This window comes from Chanodichthys erythropterus, chromosome 8 (genome assembly GCF_024489055.1).
Source record: "Chanodichthys erythropterus isolate Z2021 chromosome 8, ASM2448905v1, whole genome shotgun sequence".
Taxonomy (NCBI): Eukaryota; Metazoa; Chordata; class Actinopteri; order Cypriniformes; family Xenocyprididae; genus Chanodichthys; species Chanodichthys erythropterus.
Window position 1 is genome coordinate 2,459,581 of NC_090228.1, and position 24,208 is coordinate 2,483,788.

At 37.3% G+C, this 24,208-nt stretch overlaps 1 protein-coding gene across 3 annotated transcripts in view; it reads right to left on the reverse strand.

Annotated features, from left to right (window-relative positions):
* grm8a (glutamate receptor, metabotropic 8a) overlaps window positions 1-24,208 on the reverse strand; it is a 225,392-nt gene that overhangs the window by 61,657 nt on the left and 139,527 nt on the right. For all 3 annotated transcript variants that reach the window (XM_067391411.1, XM_067391413.1, XM_067391412.1), the window contains exons 3-5: window positions 23,181-23,316; window positions 20,464-20,618; window positions 18,336-18,473 (exon numbers count right to left, since the gene is read on the reverse strand). In XM_067391411.1, coding sequence (XP_067247512.1) covers window positions 18,336-18,473; window positions 20,464-20,618; window positions 23,181-23,316 — 429 coding nt within the window. The remainder of the gene's footprint in view (window positions 1-18,335; window positions 18,474-20,463; window positions 20,619-23,180; window positions 23,317-24,208) is intronic.

Here is a 24,208-nt window from a genome sequence, read left to right on the forward strand (position 1 = left end):
AGGTTTTCGTCCAGGATATCCCTGTACTTGGCCGCATTCATCTTTCCCTCGATTGCAACCAGTCGTCCTGTCCCTGCAGCTGAAAAACACCCCCACAGCATGATGCTGCCCCCACCATGCTTCACTGTTGGGACTGTATTGGACAGGTGATGAGCAGTGCCTGGTTTTCTCCACACATACCGCTTAGAATTAAGGCCAAAAAGTTCTATCTTGGTCTCATCAGACCAGAGAATCTTATTTCTCACCATCTTGGCAAACTCCATGCGGGCTTTCATGTGTCTTGCACTGAGGAGAGGCTTCCGTCGGGTCACTCTGCCATAAAGCCCCGACTGGTGGAGGGCTGCAGTGATGGTTGACTTTCTACAACTTTCTCCCATCTCCCGACTGCATCTCTGGAGCTCAGACACAGTGATCTTTGGGCTCTTTACCCCTCTCACCAAGGCTCTTCTCCCCCGATAGCTCAGTTTGGTCGGACGGCCAGCTCTAGGAAGGGTTCTGGTCGTCCCAAATGTCTTCCATTTAAGGATTATGGAGGCCACTGTGCTCTTAGGAACCTTAAGTGCAGCAGAAATTGTTTTGTAACCTTGGCCAGATCTGTGCCTTGCCACAATTCTGTCTCTGAGCTCTTCAGGCAGTTCTTTTGACCTCATGATTCTCATTTGCTCTGACATGCACTGTGAGCTGTAAGGTCTTATATAGACAGGTGTGTGGCTTTCCTAATCAAGTCCAATCAGTATAATCAAACACAGCTGGACTCAAATGAAGGTGTAGAACCATCTCAAGGATGATCAGAAGAAATGGACAGCACCTGAGTTAAATATACGAGTGTCACAGCAAAGGGTCTGAATACTTAGGACCATGTGATATTTCAGTTTTTCTTTTTTAATAAATCTGCAAAAATGTCAACAATTCTGTGTTTTTCTGTCAATATGGGGTGCTGTGTGTACATTAATGAGGAAAAAAAAGGAACTTAAATTATTTTAGCAAATGGCTGCAACATAACAAAGAGTGAAAAATTTAAGGGGCTCTGAATACTTTCCATACCCACTGTGTGTTGTAAGTTTATAATTGCAAATAAATAAATAAAAAAAGAATGTTCATAGAACATTCAACATGCAAACTGATAAAATGGAATGGTCCCTTCACGTTTTCATAACTAAAAACAAACGTTTTTAAAATACTCAAAAACTGGACATTCAGGGAACATTCAGAAATAAAAAAAAGTTTTCATAAGAATGTAAGTAAAACATTGTTTTTGTTAGCTGGGGAGCATAAGATGTTTAATTTGGAGACTCCACTCTTGCAGATGCAGTAATTCTCTTCGTAATAAATTGCTATTTAATGTTTCTCAAATGTATGCACTCGTTAGAGTAATTAGCTAATCGAGTCCTTGAGGAGGCACATGTGCCGGCCATCTGATGCACACACTTTACCCGTTAAAGGCAACAGCAAGAATGTGATCATTCCAAACAAATATTTTCGTCCATATCTCTCGAGACGGCAAAAGTAATATCACGCCTGCCGTTCGGAACAAATATTCCAGCTGCTGTTGTGTGTAAATTGAATTTGGCTCAGGCATGTATGATTATTTCTCTCATAATCACCTAAGCGCTTTTCAAGTTGGTGTATTTTGACAAAAGCATTGGATGCCTCCGGGAAGATCTTTCTTCTCCCGCCACAGTTTTTGACACAATGAAAGATAACTAAAATGCGCGTGGCCGGGCAAGGTGAATTAGCAAGACCTGGAGTCCTCCATCGCTTCTGCTGTCAGCGAGGAATTAATAGGCTCCTGTAAATGAAATCCAATCCACTTTTATAGCGCTTTCAGAGCAATGGGAAAATGATGCATTTGGTCTTCCAAAAACCAGACGGATTACCTGACCTGCACCGTGTGATAAATACAGCAGAGAACTACAGGCCAGAGAAAATGACTCCCAGTGTCAAAACAAGGTGAACATCACGTTTATTTGTGGTTGCACCACCACAACGACAGACCATTCACACTCAAACTCAAAAGTCATGAGCTACTGTATGTTTGGACAGCAATTTCAAACAGTATATGCTACACTGATGTCACATGATTTCGATATTTCACAACCAGATATAACTTCAGAAATGTTAAATCATTTTATTTAGAAATATTATTATATATAACATATAATATTCACAAAGTGCACCCATGCAAACTCTTTTACAATATACAGTATGTGCACTGCATATGGAAGTGAAATAGCCAGATGATCTATTCCATTCCACACTGACTGTGTGCAATACTGTATCCCACAATGCAATGCTCTCAAATTGACAAGCTGAATTAATGACAGATTTTAACATTATTAACATTTTTCACACCAAAAGTTGACCCAAAATTAGATTAAAATGCAAAATACTTTGAATTTTTAAATAAATATAATGTAATGAATAGTTAATAAATATTAATAGTACTTATTATACAATTCTTGCTAAAAAAAAAAAAGCACATGGGATAACACAAGATAACAAGGAACAGGTGAAAGTGATTAGAAGCCATGGAGATAAATGAGGGTAACTATGGAAACAAACCAAGGACTAAGGAAACAAGGCAAACACAGGAAGTAAAACACAGAAACCATGAGAACAGGAACTACATATCAAAATAAGAGTCCTAAGACACAAACCAGGAAAACACGAAACAGGAATCGTACAAACTTACTGAAACAAGGTCACCATAACAATAAAGTGTAGTCTATATAATAATATAATTAGTGTTATCAAATCAAATAATCGCAATTAATCACATCTAACATAAAAGCTTGCAAATATAAGCACACAAAAAACTTGATTAATAATAATCGAATAATCGATTTGACAGCACTGAATTATGATTAATCACATCAAACAAATTTTTGCATATATATATATATATATATATATATATATATATATATATATATATATATATATATATATATATATATATATATATGTTAGATGCAATTAATTGCACTACATATAATATAATATAATATAATATAATATAATATAATATAATATAATATAATATAATATAATATAATATAATATAATATAATATAATATAATATAATATAATATAATATAATATAAAAATGATGGAAACTACTCACATTCAACATAATGAGGTTATATGCATGTCATATTAAAATAATAGCCAGGACACACTGCATACTCCACAGGATTTTTTAAGTAGTGAGCTATGTGTATTCAGAACAACCATGTACATTTATTTATTCAGCAAACGCTTTCATCCAAAGCGTGAGGAAACATGAGCGATTAATCCTAAGAAGGCAATAATAGCAGTGCCAAGATACAGAAGTTCACATATTGCCTCGAGTACAGAGCAGGAGCTGAGGGGTTTTGAGTGATAAAACAATAATCATAGAACAATGTCCTGTTTTTATGTTTATTACGGCGCAGGCTTTTCTGTGTCTTTGTTGAGCAGGATGTCTCAGAGCGGAAACAAACTAACGCTTATTGAGTGATTGATGACAGCACGGATGACGGACAGCTTAATGAGACGAACAACAGACTAAATTAAATGTCAATTAGTGGCGCAAATTAAATTCCCTCCCTTTCATCGAAGACATTTCGCTTCCATTTCTGGAGACTAATACTGTTAAAAAGACCAAATACTTTCCTCTCTCTAGAGTTTTTTTAGCAGGCTGACAATATCATATAAAGGGAACGAAATCTGGCTTGAATTCAGAGCAGATCACGCTCACCGTAATGACTGGCAGCATCATGAATATGCACAAATTGACCAGCTTCCAACTTTTCTTTCTCTCACTCTGAATTACGCTCTGTGTGCCAACATTGAGACAATAATCACCATTCTATATGCTATCTTATGCTAATCAGGACACTTCGGCTACATAATATATGCACATCTGACTACATTACTTAAGTCAAGCTTGGAAAAACATCCGTACCTGTCTTTGTCAACAGCAGCACTTGAGCTGAAGCGTTCGGGGCTGGTTATAGTCATCGGGTCAAAGCTAAAATAACAAACAGACTGCTGCATGTGCAAACAAATGACACACAATCATTATCCGAGTCATTCTACAGAGACAGACTGGACCCGAATTAAAAGAGCCCACCCACGTGTCTCAGTGATGTTCTGATCCAGAGATATCGCTCTCATCTTTTTTCAGTGTAAGTCTAGTGGTTGCTAGGGTGCTGTAACTGGTTGCTAGGTCTGACTTCGAATTTATGTCACCACTTATTGGCTGCTTGATAGGCCGAACAAAATGAGTCCAACCCCCAAATTTTTATGACATTCTGAGCTGGAGATATGCCAATTGTTAAGACTTTTTCACACAGTTTTTCCCCCGAACATTCATGGGTTTATGACAAATGGTGCGAGATGAGTTACGTGACGAATTTTTGCCCAAACCCAAACGCTTAAAATAATTAACTGGTTTGAGCAACTCAAATGAAACAAATTAGTTCAATCAAATTAACTTTTATGAGTATTTAGAACTTTCTTTTTTTTTTTTTTTTTTTTTTTTTTTTTTGGAGTTTACAAACTGATACATTTTAGTAATCAGAATTTTTTTGTTCTTAAAAAAACTTCAAAATGATGCATGATTTGTTTGAATCTGACAAAAAAATGACTGAACTACACCTGTTTAAAGTCGACAGAGTCAGCAAAGTCAATTTTGAGAAAAATCAAGTTCCAAAACAATATCACCAGCAACCAACCTTAAAATCCATGGTAATACCACCAAATTTGGCACACACCAAGTCAAAACACACACATATATATATATATATATATATATATATATATATATATATATATATATATATATATATATATATATATATTCAGTAAAAATGTTTTCTAATTCCACAATTGTTTGATTAACATTAATGAAACAGGCAGCCTATATAAGTACCACACCGATCTAATAGTTACACATCAGATGTTTTTCTCCAACAGTAAACCAATTCACTTAAGACATAATAGATAATGTTTGCGTGAATACTCGCCTAGACAGATTTTTTTAAATACTGTAATACTGTGTTTATAGGAATCGCGGCGTCTTTGTGGACGGGCTTCAGATCTGTCAGCGCGAGTAAGATCCTTTTGTTTACGTCAGCATGAGTTTGAAAATCACCAAATTTCTTTGGTTCAGACTCGGCAATTCATACAAATTCAAACGTTTTTTGCTAAATCGTACGTATTTTACGAGTTAACAAATTCGTATGAATTCATACGAATTACCTACCACAAACCCCGCACCTAAACCTACTCATCACTGGGGTTTAGACAAATCATACGAATTAGCCACCTCATAAAATACATACGAATTGGTCGTGAGATAGCGTTGGCATTTTTCATGGTCAAAAAAAAGGTACTCCTCTCAGAAAACATACACATAAAGATACTTTTAGATGTTTAATTGCTATTTGAAGCATTGGGATCGCTAGACGAGGGCATAATGAACTCATTTTTGTAAAAAAAACCATAAAGGTGCCCTAGAATTAAAAATTTGAATTTATCTTGGCATAGTTGAATAACAAGAGTTCAGTACATGGAAATGACATACAGTGAGTCTCAAACTCCATTGTTTCCTCCTTCTTATATAAATCTCATTTGTTTAAAAAACCTCCGAAGAACAGGCGAATCTCAACATAACACCAACTGTTACGTAACAGTCGAGATCATTAATTTGTATGACTCCAATATTTGCATATGCCAGCTCATGTTCAAGGCATTACACAAGGGCAGCCAGTATTAACGTCTGGATGTGCACAGCTGAATCATCAGACTAGGTAATCAAGCAAGAACAATAGTGAAAAATGGCAGATAATAACTGACATGATCCATGATAACATGATATTTTTAGTGATATTTGTAAATTGTTTTTCTAAATGTTTCGTTAGCATGTTGCTAATGTACTGTTAAATGTGGTTAAAGTTACCATCGTTTATTACTGTATTCACAGAGACTAGAGCTAAACACTTGCAGTCTGTATAATTCATAAACACAACTTCATTTTTTATAAATCTCTCCAACAGTGTGTAATGTTAGCTTTAGCCACGGAGCACTATCAAACTCATTCAGAATCAAATGTAAACATCCAAATAAATACTATACTTATGCGGTTAGACATGCTGCATGACGAACACTGTGTAAAGAACAATTTTGAGGGTTATATTAGCTGTGTGAACTTTGTTTATGCTGTTAAAGGCAAGCACGAGCTCGGGGGGCGGGGAGCGTGAGCATTTAAAGGGGCCGCAGCCTAAATCGGCTCATATTTAATGATGCCCCAAAATAGGCAGTTCAAAAAATTTATTTAAAAAAATCTATGGGGTATTTTGAGCTGAAACTTCACGGACACATTCAGGGGACACCTTAGACTTATATTACATCTTTTTAAAAAATGTTCTACGGCACCTTTAAATTTGACCAAAATTGACATTTTTCACTTGTTTTGCCTGTAGCTCGAAATTAGCTGACTCATTTTACCAGCACGGTTCACATATAGCACCTGAGTTAGAGTCCCGGCTGGTGGACCGCTCCCAAACCCGTCCCACCCCCCCTCTCTCTCCCACTTCGCTTCCTGTCTGCTTACTGACCTTTCATAGTATATCAAACTTAAGATTACATGATAATTTTAAGTTTGTGTTAATTAACTAATTTCAAGTTAAGAGCAATTAAAATGTATGAGTACAAAACGAAATCTGCCAGTTCCCTTTCATAGGAACTTCGATGTAGCGTCTCGTTCCCTATTCAGGGAACCAGGGTTACACAAGTAACCCGAGACGATCTGCTTACTTAAACTTTGAATTTCTTCACTTAAAAAAATTGATGAAACTGATTACCTCAACATTTTTTTGAGTTTTGCCAACTTATCCGGGTTTACAGATAACAATAGTGATACTTTGCTTTGCAAGCTCCACTAATTATTTCCCACATATATTAAATTTATCTTGAGATGGCACAGTGCAAACACATTAAATGATAAATATAATATAAATAGAATTAAATCAAACCAGAAAAGGCAGTGTTTCACAGAATGACCCATCTGCCTGCAGCCACTGCAAAGCAATCCATAAAAAGCAAATGCATCTGACCAGGTTCCAGAGAGCCGATCCTGTTTGCCACTGGGAGCACATTTCTTAACCCATAACTGCAATTTCTCCAAGCTGATGGGATTCCTGAACTTCAAAATGAGACTGACACTCATGCTGTCCGAGACCCAATGCCCTCTTTCCCCGAGCCATTACGGCTCACGGAGCGGCCCTGTTTGCTGCCGCCAGTCCAATACATGTTTTTAAGCAGCTTTGATTTGTTTGAGGAAAGGCTAAACACATCCTGACAACAGTTATTTTATTTCGAACCGTTCTCCCCTCCATAATTTTCAGCAGGTTAGTCATTGTGTAAGCGCTCGCCCCGTCGAAGAAAGAGTCATGACACTAGAGACTAGTCTTATTGTTGGCAATAAGACGGAGCGTGAAATCACATTAAGAGTTGCGGCTGAGGTTCTGCCACCTTGTGCTCTCGAGGGTTTGCGGGGATACAGTTTGCCGGGGAGGCGAGACCAGCTGAGCTCTTGACACCAATCTAAAAACAGCCGGATTCGTCTCATCAGCCAGAGCAGCCAGGTGTGGCGTCTGCAGAGGAAGTCAGGGCTGCGTGTTCACTTAGACTTCCTGTTCCACCAGAGCCTCAGCAAGGTGCGAGTCCCAACAGAGGATGCAAGCTTTTAATTACGACTCACTCAGAGTAATAAATGACACACTCCAGCAGAGGACTCTCAGCGAATCGATGCATTGCACACAGTGCATGAGGAGATGTGGAAAAATAGAAGGAAAAATGATGAGCAAAAGACAGATCTCGTGAAAACACGTCCAGGTCATATTTTACTCCAAAATCTAAAGAATGAAATGAGAAAATATTTTGAAAAAGGAACTTTATGCCAGTTACACACATCCTCACCTCAATTGTTTTAAATAAATTAAAATAAAATATGCAATAAAATAAAATTTAAATAAAAAGTGAAATAAAATATAAAGTACAATAAAAAAGTGCAATAAAACAAAAATAAATAAATAACAATGATATATACATTTGAAGTTTAAATGTTTATTTATTTATTTATTTTACTTAATAATAATGACAAATGAATTAGAACATTAACATAAATAAATAGTGTAATTATATATATATATATATTTGATGTTTATATTTTTAATTTAATATAAAATATTAATATTAATATTGGATTATATATGGATTATATATAAAACCAGTATATATATATATATATATATATATATATATATATATATATATATATATATATATATATATATATATATATATATATATTAAAAGTATTATTAAAGAGAATCATCATTATAAATCATGGGAATTACAAAACAAATGTAAATGAAAACATGAAAATACCTTATGAAAATAATGTAACATTTAAAAACTAAAAATAGGCTTAATTTTCTCCAGTAAAATGTGAACAGGATGTGCTTTCATGATAGTAACCTTTAACAGCTCTTGGAAAGAGGAAAAGAGACAGCATTGCTGTATTATTTTATATTATTTTTTTTCCCCATGAAATGGCCAAAATTGCTCTAAATCTAAGCGTGCTGAGTTAAATCAAGTACAGCACAGCATCTGATCTTACAGAAACATAAAGAGACACACATCTGTACATTAAGTTTGTGTCGCTGTGTTAAAACGGGCAGAAGATGTTACGATAAAAGCCAGCGTTTTTTTCAGAGGGCATGATGGGTAAACGAGCAGCTCCTTTAGCATTCACGGCGTGACACTCCAAACACCGCCTGTCGTCTTCAAAAACCCTTTACTCTATTATATGCCTTCTGTCTGAGAAGACTAGCGCTCTTATGTCTGAGAGATCAATGAGTCTGCTGTGATCTTCAGAAGTGTGATGATGAACCACAAACTCTCAGAACAAACGGGGGAAGCCGAGAAAGACAAACTTCCATCGTTCAGCTAATGACATCATGTCTGTTACCCACTGAGAGCTAACGGTTGTGTTATCTAGAGAGATGAAGGAACATTTCTTTGTCTTTTCATCAGATGCACATGGGGGTTCGTTCACCGTTGCATTTTCATGTCTTGTTTCGGATTAAGTAGAAATAAACCACACAAGTGATTCTCAAGCGCCTCGTCTTAATGTTGTAAAGTTAAAGACAGCATTCCCACTGCTTCCTTTTCACATAAAAATCAATCTCTGCTGAACGTGTCACATCACTGGTTACCGCCACTGATGTCGCCTAAGCTCTCGCTGAAAATGAATGACTTCCGGTTGCTTTGTCGGTGAAAATCGCTGTCAGTGTGACCGACCTAAAGTGAGAACTACACAACCAAGACAGAGAAAGTTCAGAAGCAGAATCTGGGACTGTAGGTCAGTCTGTGAAGGGTCTCAAACCACCAGCCCACACGAGTTTCACACGGACCTTCAAGGGTTAATAGTTTGTCCTTAAATCAGATCAGCAACAGATTGATCCCTAATTCAATCACTGACTATGTATTAAAACTAAAATATAATATTATAACATACACTATTGTTCATTTATTTATTACAAATCAATAAGAACATTAATATCAATAAATATTAGTGCAATTATATACATATACATAAATTTAAAGCTTGCATTTTTATTTATTTTTTATTTATTTTACCTATTATGTAAAACTAAACAATAATGACAAATTAATTACACACACACACACACACACACACACACACACACACACACACACACACACATATATATATATATATATATATATATATATATATATATATATATATATATATATATACATTTGCATTTTTATTTATTCATTTATTTTTATTTTACACACACACACACAATTGAGTTTACATTTTTATTTATTTTTTATTTATTTTATTTTATTTGTTTTTAGTTTATTTAAATTCAATTTGAAATACAATAAAACAAAACTAAATATAACAACAATAATAAAAAAACAATAAGAAATATTAATATTAGTGTTGACTAAAGAAAGAAATAATAATAAAATAAATACTATTTTAATTGAAAGTTTTCATATATATTATATATATATATATTATATATATATATATATATATACACTTTTATTTATTTTTTGTTTATTTAAATTATAATCAATTTATTTAAGTGTATTTAATAAATTTATCATAGTTTTTGTTGTATTACCTTCAATTTATGCTGATTGAATTTTTTAAAACATAAATTAATACTTTTATACAGCTATGCAGATCAAAAGTTACAGACTTATATAATATTACAACAGATTTCTATTTCAAATAAATGTTTTTCTTTTGAACCTTCTATACATTACAGATTTTTTAAGCAGCAAAATTGTTTTCAACATTGAAAAAAAAATCACAAATGTTTCTTGAGCAGCAAATCATCATATTAGAATGATTTCTGAAGGATCATGTGACACTGAAGACTGGAGTAATGATGCTGAAAATCCAGCTTTGATCACAGCAATAAATTACATTTTACCATATATTCACATAGTAAACAGCTATTTTCATTAGTAATAATATTTCACAATATTTTAGTTTTTACTGTATTTATGATCAAATAAATTAAGCCTTGGTGAGCAAAAACAGACAACTTTCACAATCATTTAAAAAATGGTATCGACCCCAAACGGTATAATGCACTTATAATTAATCAGTAGCAATAAAAACAATGTAAAAATGAGTTTTTATATTAAAAGTATACTTATTAAAGTCATTTTTGAAGTAAAATTTTAGCAGGTATTGGCAAGATTGCTCATATTTTTTTATATGTGGTTGGAAATTTGTTTCACTTGCTTTTCCGACTGTGCACAGCGTAAAAAGTCGAGTCTATGAATATATTTCCCAGGCGTCCCCTCATCTCCATCTACTGAGTGTCCTTCTTTACAAGCAATCAGCCCTGTTTAATTACACCGCTGCCATGAACCGTGCCACTGCGACACGCGGTGATTGATTCCACACCGGCAGATTGTTTTCCATGTTGATGATGTAAAGGTCACGATTCCGCCCACTTCTCATTAATAAGAGTATGCGCTGATCTGGAGCACTCTTGACACTCGTGTTTGTGTTCATCTGGGTGTTTCCACACCTGTGGCAGACATTATTGTGCAACTAACGGCCCTTGTTTACTCACTCATTGACCTAACGAGACACCATCCGCAGCTTCGTTACAGACAAGCCTGGCGTTTCAGCGCCGCTACACTGTCTTCCATCATTAGACATATTGACGCTGGCAATCGATGGCTTAATTTAGGGAACAGCCTGGTGTGTGTTTTATTTAATGTCTTGGCTGTGTCGAAGAGCTGATAGCCTAACGCTAGCGCTGCCCGTCCCTATCTACAAGAATGAGGCCATAAATATTTGAAACCACACTTCTACCTGGCTGAAGGTTGTGAAAGAGCCTTTATTGCCCTGACAGGTCTGCAGCCGATCTGAGGTACATAAAGAACCAGAAACCTCTAAATGTGCTGGATATGCATTAGTGTTGACATGTGCGGTGAGAAAATTGTGGTGCTGTTTTCCCAGATCCGCACGATTGTGGAGATTTTCACATCATACAGTGGTGTCCTTTTATTTAGTTGTTATTTGTCATCTGCAGCATTCAAAAGCACTGAGGGTTTTAACAAGATCACACTGACACATAGACATGAGACTGGAGTTTTGGACTTTAATGTTTTTGTTTGTGCTTCTTTCCTCTTTATAGTCTGTCAAGCGTGTCATTGATTTGAATCGGATCCAATAGCTGATAGTAGTCCTCGGAGAATAGAAAAACAAACTGGCTTTGATTTTTATTAATTTAGATATGATTGGTGAAATGTGAATTATGCACTTCAATTCAGAAGTCTCACCAAGGCATTTATTTGATCAAATATACAGTTAAAAACAGTTAATATTATTATAATCTAAAATAGCTGTTTTCTATGTGAAGCTACTGTAAAGTGTAATTTATTCCATCTCGTTTCCCATGTTTTGTGTTTAAGGACTTTTATTTTGATATATATTTTCTGTTCCATTTGTTCCTTAGTTTCACTTCCAATGTTTGCCTTGTTTCCTCAACCAAACCTTGTGATTAATTAATAAAGTGATTAATTACACACACCTGTCGCTTGTTAGCCTCTCTTGTGTATAGAGGGTATGCACGTGACGTCACCGTCGACTGTTAGGACTGCGGTTACGCTCACTGAGTGGCACAAAGACTGAGTGGCAGCATCGGTTTTCAGCATGAATGCCGCAAAAAACACACAAAACACATCCAAAAGGGAAAGAGCTTGTGATTGACTGTACAAATAGCTTTGACACAAAACCTGAGGTATATTTTTAAAGACTGCCGAAAGCTACAGAAAAAAGAAGCAAATGGATCGCTGCAATTCACAGAAACAGCTGGATTCCAGCAGAGAAACATGGATTTGCACTTATCATTTTGTGTCAGATTGTTGGATTTTGAGGTGAAATCATACCGTATATATTGTGTTGACAACTCATCAATTAAATATTTACCTTCTTATATTCTGCATAATTGGGTGTTTTTAAATAAACACTGACAAAAACTATACAAGTTTTAGGGCTGGAAGATATGACAAAATATAGAAAAATGATATAAGCGATATTGTATTTATATAAAGCATTCACAGGCAGATTTGCTTTATGTATTTCCCGGGTGTCGAAATCAGGCACATATAAATGTCAGGAAACACGACTCCTGGCTGCATGTCAATATCCATGGATTATGTTTCTTTGACATGTCATAAGGAACACTTTCGAGTCCAACCTTTAGTGTAATCGTTTGTTTTACTCGCGTTTTCTCAGTTTCCACTATTAAATCCAGTCACGCAGCAGCTTCTTTTGCCACTCGGTCCAGCTGAGGAAGCGCATTCCGGCGGGAAAGTGACTTCGATGCATACCCTCTATATATACTCCAATGTTTCCTGTGTTCATTGTCAGACAGTTGTGTTCCATGTTTTTCATTCTGTTCCTGATGTTCCGTGTTTTGAGTCAGTTTTTGTATTTATTTTTGTAAATAAATAACACTGCATTTGGATCCAGATCTCCCTCATTTCTGAGTCTGCTAAGCATTACAGAAAGGCAGCAATGGAAACAAAGAAAACAGGAACTAATCACAAGTCAATCAGCAGGAATAGGAACAAAGGTACTTTTCAGAATAAGAGTCCTAAAACAAAACGGGGGTATAAACTCGCAATTATGAGAAAAAAGTCAGAATTGCGAAATATTAAGTTGGAATTGCGAGTTATAAAATCAGAAATGTGTGATATAAACTCACAATTTTTACATTTTTCTCGCAATTGCGAGTTTATAACTCACAATTACATTTAAAAAAATGTAAACTTCCAACTAGGAAAAAAACATTCCATGAACGCTGTATAGATAATGTTTTTGTGCAAACATTTTGAGATCATTTGATAATATTGAACGGACATCCTAATAACGTTACTGGAGGAACGTTTGTTCATGACTTTGAGAGAACCTTGCCAGAACGTTCTGAGAACATTCCCTGTTAGCTGGTAAATCCTTTGTTTGATAATTATACACCTGCTAAACAAATCCTTACACTGCATACAGCAAAATCTACTTAGTTGCTAAGAGAGCATGCTGCTTTCCTGAAGACTGCTGTGCTGATTTGTTCGTTTGTTTGAAGAAAGCGTGTGATGAAGCTTTTCCGCTTTCCTAATGGTGCCGTTGTTGTGTTTGAGTGTGAAAAACAACTCGTACTGCGAATGACTGAGACGTCACAAAATATGAGTGGTGTGTGTGATGGTATAATTACGTTCATTATGTCAAGCACATTCTCTCAGAAGGGGCGGAAGTTTCCTAATATGAAAGCCGAGGGTTGCGTTCGTTCCCCTGGTGCACTTTTCTAAACGTACATTCACAGAGACATTAAAATCTTGTGTCACTCACAATGGCTTTCTTTCTTTCATTCTCCTCTTTACTGCAGATTTAATAGCAGCTCTGCTGTGAATTTTTACTTGGTTTTGTATTAGATAGTAGGTCGTAGTGTGGATTTTTCTTGCTTGTTTGAAACAATAAAAGTTTGATGTGCTGAGTATTCTAAAGCTCGAAATGTGACGCCATCCCCTGCACAACATCAGCTCATTAACTTATTAATGTTCACATTTACATAACAAAAGCATATGCAGTATTCAGCCACATTACAACACTAGCCAACATTAGCCTTAAACATACAGGAGCAAAAGCCAGATTATTAGAAAATGGAGAAGCGCTTACTTCAAGAAAAAAAAAATTACTTATTACCCACAACTTCAAACCAACATTAATTCACAACAACAGAACACAATAAAAACACTTTAGAATACATTTTAAATGACCGTCAGTCAAACACTGTTGATGTTTGAAACCAACCCAAACAAACACGCCCCTCCCTTCATGCTCCACCCCCAAAATGCACAATCATGCAATGCAAGAGTGGATATCTCATAGCTGAAGTGAAGCAAAATAATGCTTCGTGAAAACTAAAGTGAAGATGATGAACAAGAACAAAAAGTGAACATCCAGTACACAAGAAAAAAGCATATAGAAGCAAGAGTTGAATGGACACGCCCCCCTACTGCTGACTGGCTCACTCTCCTCCTCGATCATAAGTGGACACACCCCCTACTGCTGATTGGCTCGCTCTCTCTCCTCCCTATCATGAGTGGACACGCCCATCTACTGCTGATTGGCTCACTCTCCTCCTTGATCATAAGTGGACACACCCCCTACTGCTGATTGGCTCACTCTCTCTCCTCCCTATCATGAATGGACACGCCCCCCTACTGCTGATTGGCTCACTCTCCTCCCCGATCATAAGTGGGCACACCCCCAACTGCTGATTGGCTCACTCTTCTCCTCCTCATGAGTGGACACGCCCCCTACTGCTGATTGACTCACTCTCCTCCACAGTGGACACGCCCCCTACTGCTGATTGGCTCACTTTCTCTCCCACATCATGAGTGGACACACCTCCTACTGCTGATTGACTCACTCTCTCTTCTCCCCAGTGGACATGCCCCCTGCTGCTGATTGGCTCACTTTCTCTCCCCCATCATGAGTGGACACGCCCATCTACAGCTGATTGACTCTCTCCTCCTCCATCATGAGTGGACACGCCCCCTACTGCTGATTGACTCACTCTCTGTCCTCCGCAGTGGACACGCCCATCTACAGCTGATTGACTCTCCCCTCCCCCATAATGATTGGACACACGCCCCCTACTACTGATTGGCCCACTCTCTCTCCTCCCTATCATGAATGGAAACACCCCCTTACTGCTGACTGGTTCACTCTCCTCCCCGATCATAAGTTGACACGCCCTCTGCTGCTGATTGACTCACTCTCTCTTCTCCCCAGTGGATACGCCCCCTACTGCTGACTCTCTCCTCCCCCATCATAAGTGGACACGCCCCCTTCTGCTGATTGGCTACAAGTGTGTTGTGCTGCTCGGTCTGAACCACTTTCAGCAGAGTTTCTCAGAAATCACTTACTGCACCTTTAAAATGACACATCACTATCTTCCAACTACAAACAACTACGAAAAATAAGTTGCAAATCACAATTCATGTCTTTGATGTAAAATAAAGCCTATTTCTATAAAAATGGGGCAAGCCCTTTGAAATATTCTGCCCCAAATTCCTGTTTGTTTCCATATTTCTTCGCTATACACTCTTAAAAATAAAGGATCCATAAGAGGTTTTTGTTTCCCCAAAGAACCTTTCAGTGATCAATTCTTAAAAGAAAGATTTTGTTTTAGTGTGAAGAACATTTTAAATATGAAGAATCTTTTTTTTTGAGCTCGTGTTCACGTCTAGTTCAGGATATTTACATGTGTACAATCCTTTCAGCTTGCAAAAATAACACTTGGCAAGTGAAATAATTCATTGTGTCTGAGTTGACAGTGTTTTAGGGCAGGTAAGCTCTGCGGTCGGGAGCAGATTGACTCGTCTGGGGGCTCGTTGGCAGTCGGGTGTCTGTGGCTGCTGTGTGACACAACACATGATATGTTTGTCGGAGAGAATGACATTGTTGCGTTGAGTTTTCAACAAGCATTGTGTTTCTTCAGCTTAGGGCTGTAGCAAATGATTTTGTAATAAGTATTTTTTTACCTATTTTTCAGTAAAATATCTAAACATTCTTAAATACACACTCTCTCTCACATACACACACATACACAAATCTGCCTCGGCAGATGGCTGCATTATCTGAATTCAAATGCAGCAGCTGAAGGTCGATATTCAGGCTCTGTTGACCAACACAGTCACGGTCAGTTTTTGAGTCTGACCCTGGTTTGTCTGTGTTCATTTCGTGGGTTGAGGTCGCAGGACTGTTGCAGTCTCTCATGAGCAGTGACGCACTCAGGTAGACGAGATCTTCTCTGTGTCACACGTTCTGTGCTGCCCTCAAATTAGCACAGTGACTCACGGCACACACTGAGCTTCCTCTCCATCTGACCGGTGTGTGTGTGTGTGTGCGTGTGTGTGTGTGTGTGTGTGTCGACAGGCAGCTCGAGGCTGACAGCAGATTGGTTCGCTATTGTTGTTACAATACAACATTCCCCCTGGCATACTGTGTCACAGTTACTGTAGAGATCAGCTAATATTGTTTTTAAAATACTAATACTGCTTATTTTTATTAAAGTCAACATGAAATCAAAAATTTTTTTATGGAATATTGCAATATTTATTATAAATAATTTATCTGTGCACATCATTTTTTTCCATGTTCATCATAATCTTGAATCAGAATAACTTCCCCAGCGACATCTCTTCTCTTCTCTGATGATGAGGCCGGGGCAACCTGTCACTCACATGAGATCAGCCAATAGCAAACCACAACCATCCAATCAATTCCCTACTGACAAAATCAAGCCCCGCCCCTACATTTGTTCTTGCTCCAGAAGCCATTTCACTTGAACATACAGCACAATACAGAAGAAAAGTCTAGCGCAGCTTCCATTTCATGCCAACTTTAAGTGTTTGACAACCAATATGCAGAATCGATTTTTTGATTTAATTAATTAACATTAAACATCAAACATTAGGTATCAAAATCAGCAAATGTTAATTTAAAAATCTATTATTGTTGTTCACTCATGAAATTATGTTGATTTAAACAACTTGAAATGTTAAAATTGTACTAGTATATGAATCAATGAACATAAAATGTATTAGTATTTATTATTATAAATTAAACCTTTTAACATTAATATACATTAACATTTTTATTTATTATATTCATTATTATATTATATTGTTATAAATCAAAACTTTCAACAATATTATAAATTACAATTTCATTGTTTGTTTATTTATTTATATTTATAATATTTTTATTATAAATTAAACCTTTCAACAATAATATACATTACAGTTTTACAATTTATATTATATTATATTATAAGTTAAAACTCTCAACCTTAATATACATTACAATTGTATTACTTATTATTATATTATTAAATTATATTGTAATTATAAATTAAATCTTCCTACAATATTATAAATTACCATTTCATTATTTATTATTGTTATTATTAATGACATTAAATTTGTGCAAAGTTGTTGTGCAGTCTCAATGGCTGCAAACCTGTTTATTTAATAACTATAAGTAAACTAATTATGATTTTGTTTGTCTGTGTAAACATGCACCAGTAGGACATACTAGGTCTTTTCACCACATCTTACATTGTTTTAAAATGGGTTAAAACTGTATGGTTAAAAACAGTTCAGCAAATAAATGTCAGTTTTACATCAATGCACCAATCAGTTGAATCTGAGGGTGGGGCAAACATTTTGAGTCTACTGGATGTTTACAGTCACAACAAGAGTTTGAACAATGTAGAGAAACTAGCACAAAGAGTGAAACAAATGTGTGGGTCTGCAGTTAATGTACCCATAAGTGTGCCTTCTGTTCAGCTGTGTCGCTCGGCCTCTTAGACTGTCACTTCGGGCACACTTAGACTTTTAGCACAGAGAGAGGAAAGAGAGGTGTGATGAAATCAGACACTGGAAATGATCCAAATGTCGCCCGGACTGCTGTCTGAAGCCTTACGGCAGGAACACACATTGTTTGCGCTGACTGCTCGAGCTGGAGCACCTGACAGCCTTAAAGAGAGTCGTGTCACTTCCTGTCCACAGAAAGTAACGAGTTCTGGCCTCACTTCAAAACCTCTCAAAGCCATTTGGCTGTTGTTGCATCTTCCTCTTAAAACCGAAAAATTGTTGAACTCTGCAAAATGGAAGCCATAATGGCTCAAAATCAAACACATCTTACCGGTGCATTTTTTAAGGCTTCCTGGCCGTTTTCCATGCATCCCCAGCTTGCATCCAAAGTTCTCCTCCCAGAATTCTGCAAACCACACATTCCTTCTGTTGTTGGAGAGCGAGCGGCTACGGAAGTAGCGATCGAACGCTGAGGAAAGAGAGGTGAGGAAAAGAAGGAGATAAACATCTGGGGAAACCACAGTGAAAAACAATTGGCTTTTAAATAATTTTCACTCAGAAATTGCTAGTAAATTTCACAAATAATAATGAAATGCCAAATAACACATTGAATTAACTGTGTTATTCCAGTCTGTTGTGATTGACCCACTCTGCTTTGATTGGTCAGGTGGCCCAGTCTGTTGTGATTTTAAATGCATTATTAGTAGTAGTAGTAGTAGTACTAGTTGCAGTAGCAGTGGTAGTAGTAGTATTAATTAATTAAAATTATGGACTGAAAAGAAGGAGATAAGCATCTAAAGTAATGACACACATTTGTGTCAGTAAAATGACAGAGCATGTGCAATTCCTCAGCAGTATTCCTGTCTGGCTGTCTGCGTCTAATCCTTGTCCCCACAGACACAATTATACAATGTGTTCTGACAAAAGTGCTGTAATTGGTGGGTCTATTCCCGAGCTGTTGCCTGCAGAGCGGAGAGCCGCTGCTTGAGGGACAGCGCTATGATTACTTGAGTGCAGACAACCACCAGGAGGAGGCTCGGATGCACTCGGCACTATATGGATACAGCATTAAAGTCGGACCTTGATGCTAATTGTTAGCAATGCTTGTCTGACACCACTGGAGAATGGAAATAAATGTCTCCGTTATGTCTGAGCATTGCGATCTAATGGGTGAATTCAGGTATGCTTAAAACATTGAGATGACTGAAATATTTGACCAGTCTAGTTGAATACACCCTAGTTTTGTGCCTACAACAAAGGCATCATTAAAAGAATTAAAAGAAGATATTTCATGACTTTCAAGCCTTTTTATATTGTTTCCAGTTGTTTGTGAAGACACAATTTTAAAAAGTCATTTTATAGAGATTGCACAAAAAAAAACAAATTTCTAACAAAAAAAAAAAAGAGGAGAATTATTGCACTATTGAATTATTTATGATTTACTGTGACTTTTTAAGGTTTTATTTCTTTCAGCTTGGTAATACTAACAAATAATATGTTTAATTAATTAAATTTTGTTACGGAGCACCTAAGGGACAAAAATTTGAGAAGGGAGGAAAAATTACTAATCAATGCTTTTGCATTCTCTTGCAAATAACTTTGTGTTTCCCGAAAGAACGCAAAGGTTTTGAGAGCGAACCCAAAGTTTCCCAGGAGAACACAAGAGTTTTACAAGGGAATGTAAAGTTTCCAAAGAGAACACAAAAATTTTGAGAGCAAATCCCAAAGTTTCCAGGGAAAACGCAAAGTTTCTCGTAGGAGCGCAAAAGTTTTATGAAGGAACGCAAAGTTTCTCAGGGGAACGCAAATGTTTTTCGAGCGAATGCAAAAGTTTTGAGAGCGAACCCAAAGTTTCCCAGGAGAACACAAGAGTTTTGCGAGGGAACATAAAGTTTCCAAAGAGAACACACAAATTTTGAGAGCAAATCCCAAAGTTTCCAGGGAAAACGCAAAGTTTCTCGTAGGAGCGCAAAAGTTTTAAGAGGGAACGCAAAGTTTCTCAGGGGAGCGCAAACGTTTTTCGAGCAAATGCAAAAGTTTTGAGAGTGAACCCAAAGTTTCCCAGGAGAACACAAGAGTTTTGCGAGGGAACGTAAAGTTTCCAAAGAGAACACACAAATTTTGAGAGCAAATCACAAAGTTTCTCGTAGGAACGCAAAAGTTTTATGAGGGAACGCAAATATTTTTCGAGCAAACGCAAAAGTTTTGAGAGTGCACCTGAAGTTTCGCGGGAGAAAGCAATGTTTCTTGGGGGAATGTAACACTTTTGTGAGGGAATGCAAAGTTTTGCAAGGGAACGCAAAGTTTCCAGGGAAAACGTAAAGTTTCTCATGGGAACACAAACGTTTTGTGAGGGAACGCAAAGTTTCTGGGGGGAACGCAAACATTTTCAAGCGAACGCAAAAGTTTTGTTGAGCGAATGCAAAGTTTCCCAAGAGAACGCAAGTGTATCTTCGTACCCTCCACCGTGGCTCGTTTGGGCAGGATGGTTATGGCTCCTTCTGCCACTCTCTCCTGCTGAATCACCGGAGAGATCTTGGCACCCCAGCTATCAGACCCCACCCACAGGAAGTGACCCGTCTGGTTGCTCCTCCTGGCAGAATCCAGCACTCGTCTGTAGACATAAACAATGATACATCAGCCTCAAACAACAAAGCACACCGCAAGCACATCCATATCTTATCTAGTGAAGCGCTCGAGTTCAGATAAATGTGTGTCAGGAGCTGCAGGCATCTGTTTGCTGTAACTCACTGACTGATATTCAAATAAAGACACTCTCCATTCTCACTCATGTCAGATATATACATAAGTTCAAGCTAAAACTCACCATCAGAGAAAATGAACCAACCATTTTCACTCTTTACATTTTTTATAGTCATCCATATATTTTCCCAGTGTGAACTAGTTAGTATGCCCTAGGTCAATCTGTTAATAAGCCCAACATTTAACATTCTTTCCCCCCCTGTTTTGCCTGAGCTAGCTATAAAAGTCAATGAGTATGAATTCAGATTAGCATTTGCCTCCAAGGCATATAAATAAATATCGTACTCCTCAGCAGCTGTTATATCAACAAACATATGTATAGATTGCAGGAAAGCCAAACATTTTTTTTGTCCGCTCTATGTGATGAAGCCAAATCTCTGCGCACAGAGCAGCACCTCGGGGACTGGATCAGGAAAGCTGCGAGGACCTCCACAATCTGAAGACGCAGAGGAAATTAGAGCATTCCTCCCTCCAGGCACAGAAAGCCTCACTTAACTTCCTCCCCAGCATTTTTAATTGCTTTCCATCTGTACTTAGTGCAGTAAAGTTGGACAATATACAGGTGGCAAATGAGATAAAGGCAGGAGTTGAGCAAAGGCTGCTGGGAGGGACGGCACTTTAGGAGAAATGTGTTAATGAGCCTGTTGTAGCTGTTCCTCCCTTCTCCCTCACTGTCTCTCTCTCTCTCTCTCTCTCTCTATATATATATATATATATATATATATAGTTTTTCCTTTGTTGTGTCTTTGCGTATTATGGTATGTCATCATTTTCAAAAACTTGCACTTTGAAACCCATTTCCAAGTCTCCCAAAACACCATTGTTGTGTAAATGAACAGCCAAACTTATAAAACTTTTTCTGTTTTTAGTTAAAAAATGGTGTTGTGTAAACAATGGCAATCCACTGAAGTTTAAGCTGAGCATCAGAATGGGGAAAAAAGGTGATTTAAGTGACTTGGAATGTGGCATGTTTGTTGGTGCCAGATGGGCAGATCTGAGTATTTCAGAAACTGTGCTTAGAGCGGGCGGCTCAAACAGGAGGGGTTACATTAGTGCCGTGACCCGGATGAGAGTGAGGTTTAGGGAGGTGAGTGTAACGGACATAGGCTGGCAAGAGCTGTGCATGTAAATCGCACTCATCTGATCTCTAGAGGTGCTCTAGTGACTGAAGCTAGAGACTGCGGTCTTAAGCTCCTTGTTAGAGTGCCCGACTCCCATGTCGGCGGACCAGGGTTCGAGTCCCGCTTAGAGCAGGCGGTTCGAATAGGAGGGGTTATATTTGGTGCCATGACCCGGATGGGAGTGAGGCTTAGGGGGTGAGTGTAACGGACATAGTATGGTAAGAGCTCACTACCCTGATCTCAAGAGGCACGCTAGAGTCTTAAGCTCCTTGTTAGAGTGCCCAACTCCCATGTCGGCGGACCAGGGTTCGAGTCCCGCTTAGAGCAGGCGGTTCGAACAGTCCAATAGAGCAGCTTTGGGATGTGCTGGAACTGCAGATTCACTTCACCAATGTGCAGCAGACAAATCTGCAGCAGCTGTGATGCTATCATGTCAATATGGACCAAAATCTCTGAGGAAAGTTTCCAGCACTAACAATTAACGTAGTTAAAAAAGGGTCCAACCCGGTACTAACAAGGTGTATCTAATAAAGTGGCTGGTGAGTGAATATACACTAAATAGTATCTCAGTGATATTAAAATAACGCTGATTCAAGTTGCCGAATGTCTTAATTGACTCTTGACTAGGGTTGTCAATAGTACCGACTTCGGTACCAAATGTGACGATACCAGCATTTCCCCCTAGCATTTTGAGTGCTGTTGAGCGTATCCCTCATATAAAAAGAAAGCGGGCGTCTAAACGCTCCCATGTGTATCTGTGTAAGCACTCGATGAAGAGCGTCAAAGAAGTCTATTTACAACATGTTTTTGATAAGTTGATCATTGTAGCCAATCACAGACATACCTATTGAGTGTGTGAACACAATGGCCAATCAAAGTTTCAGAAACAGAGCTCAAAATGCTAGGGGGAAGTGCTGGTATCGTCATATTTTCAAAAAAAATTTTGACAAACCTACTCTTGACTTTTCCAGACTACCAAAACTTAAGATTAAAAATTAAATATTTATTTTCATGAAATGAAACATGCAATGTGATGATGTGTTTGAAATGTCTGGTATGCATGCTGCTTCACTTGTTAATTTTAAAAACAGTAGGCGGTGTACAGTACATTACATTACTACACAGCATTTAGTATGCAGGTATTATACTCGGAAACACAGACAGCTTCCTTTCTGCTTCTTCTTTCCTTTCATTCTCAAGGCACAGATGAAGGGTTTCTCTCAGCTGGAGATCCTAAAGAGAACAGGGAATGGTTAGCCAGGGAATGTCTTTGAAGAACAGAAAGGAGACACCTGATATCATCCTCGTTTGCGAACATGATGATGGCCCGGGCATTGGGGGTCTCCAGGAGGCGGCGGATTATCTTGTCGAATTCCCCAGGCCTGGGTTCCCGAGGGATCTTCAGAGACTGAGCGATACACACACCACCTACAGAGACACAGAGAGAGAGGTGGGCTTTGTTCATTCTGCACATAAAATCCGATTTGTTTTCCAAATCCAAACATTTTATGTTTATTCAGACTTTGTAACTTTCAGACCAAAATAAATAAAGAAAGAAAAAATTAAATAAAATTTAAATAAAAAAATTAATGCTTATAGATAACCCTAGTTTAAAACCTAATTAATTAATATTTTAAGGATGTACTGTAAACTACAGTTCTAAAGTTTGGCGTCAGAAAGATTTTATTTATTTATTTATTTTTAAAGAAATTAAGAGCCTACTTTTATTGAGCAAGGATGCATTAAATTGATCAAAGATGACAGTATTTATGATGTTTACAAAATATTTCTATTTCAAAGAAACGTTGTTCTTTTGAATTTTGTAATCATCAAAAATTTCTGAAAAAAATGTATCACAGTTTCCACAAAAATATTAAGTTGTTTTCAACATTAATAATGATCATAAATGTTTCTTGAGCAGCAAATCAGCATATCAGAATGATTTCTGAAGGATCATGTGACACTGAAGACTGGAGTAATGATGCTGAAAATTCAGCTTTGATCACAGGAATAAATTATTCCTTCCAATATATTCAATTTTCCAGTTTTTTCTGTATCTTTGAACAAATAAATGTAGCTTTGGTGAGCAAAAGTGACTTTTTTTTTCCAACCACTGGGTAAACCAATAAAATCTGCACATAAAAGAAAAGTAAAACAACTAAAACAAGCAAAAATAAGTTTACAATTATGTGGTTTGGAGCAGGTTTGTAAATACTGGATTTCATGCAGTCAAAATGACTCAAACATTTACAGCCTTTTGCTGCTGTGGACATAAAAGAAGCACTTTCCATCAAGCTCCATCATTCAAATCGTGTCTCCA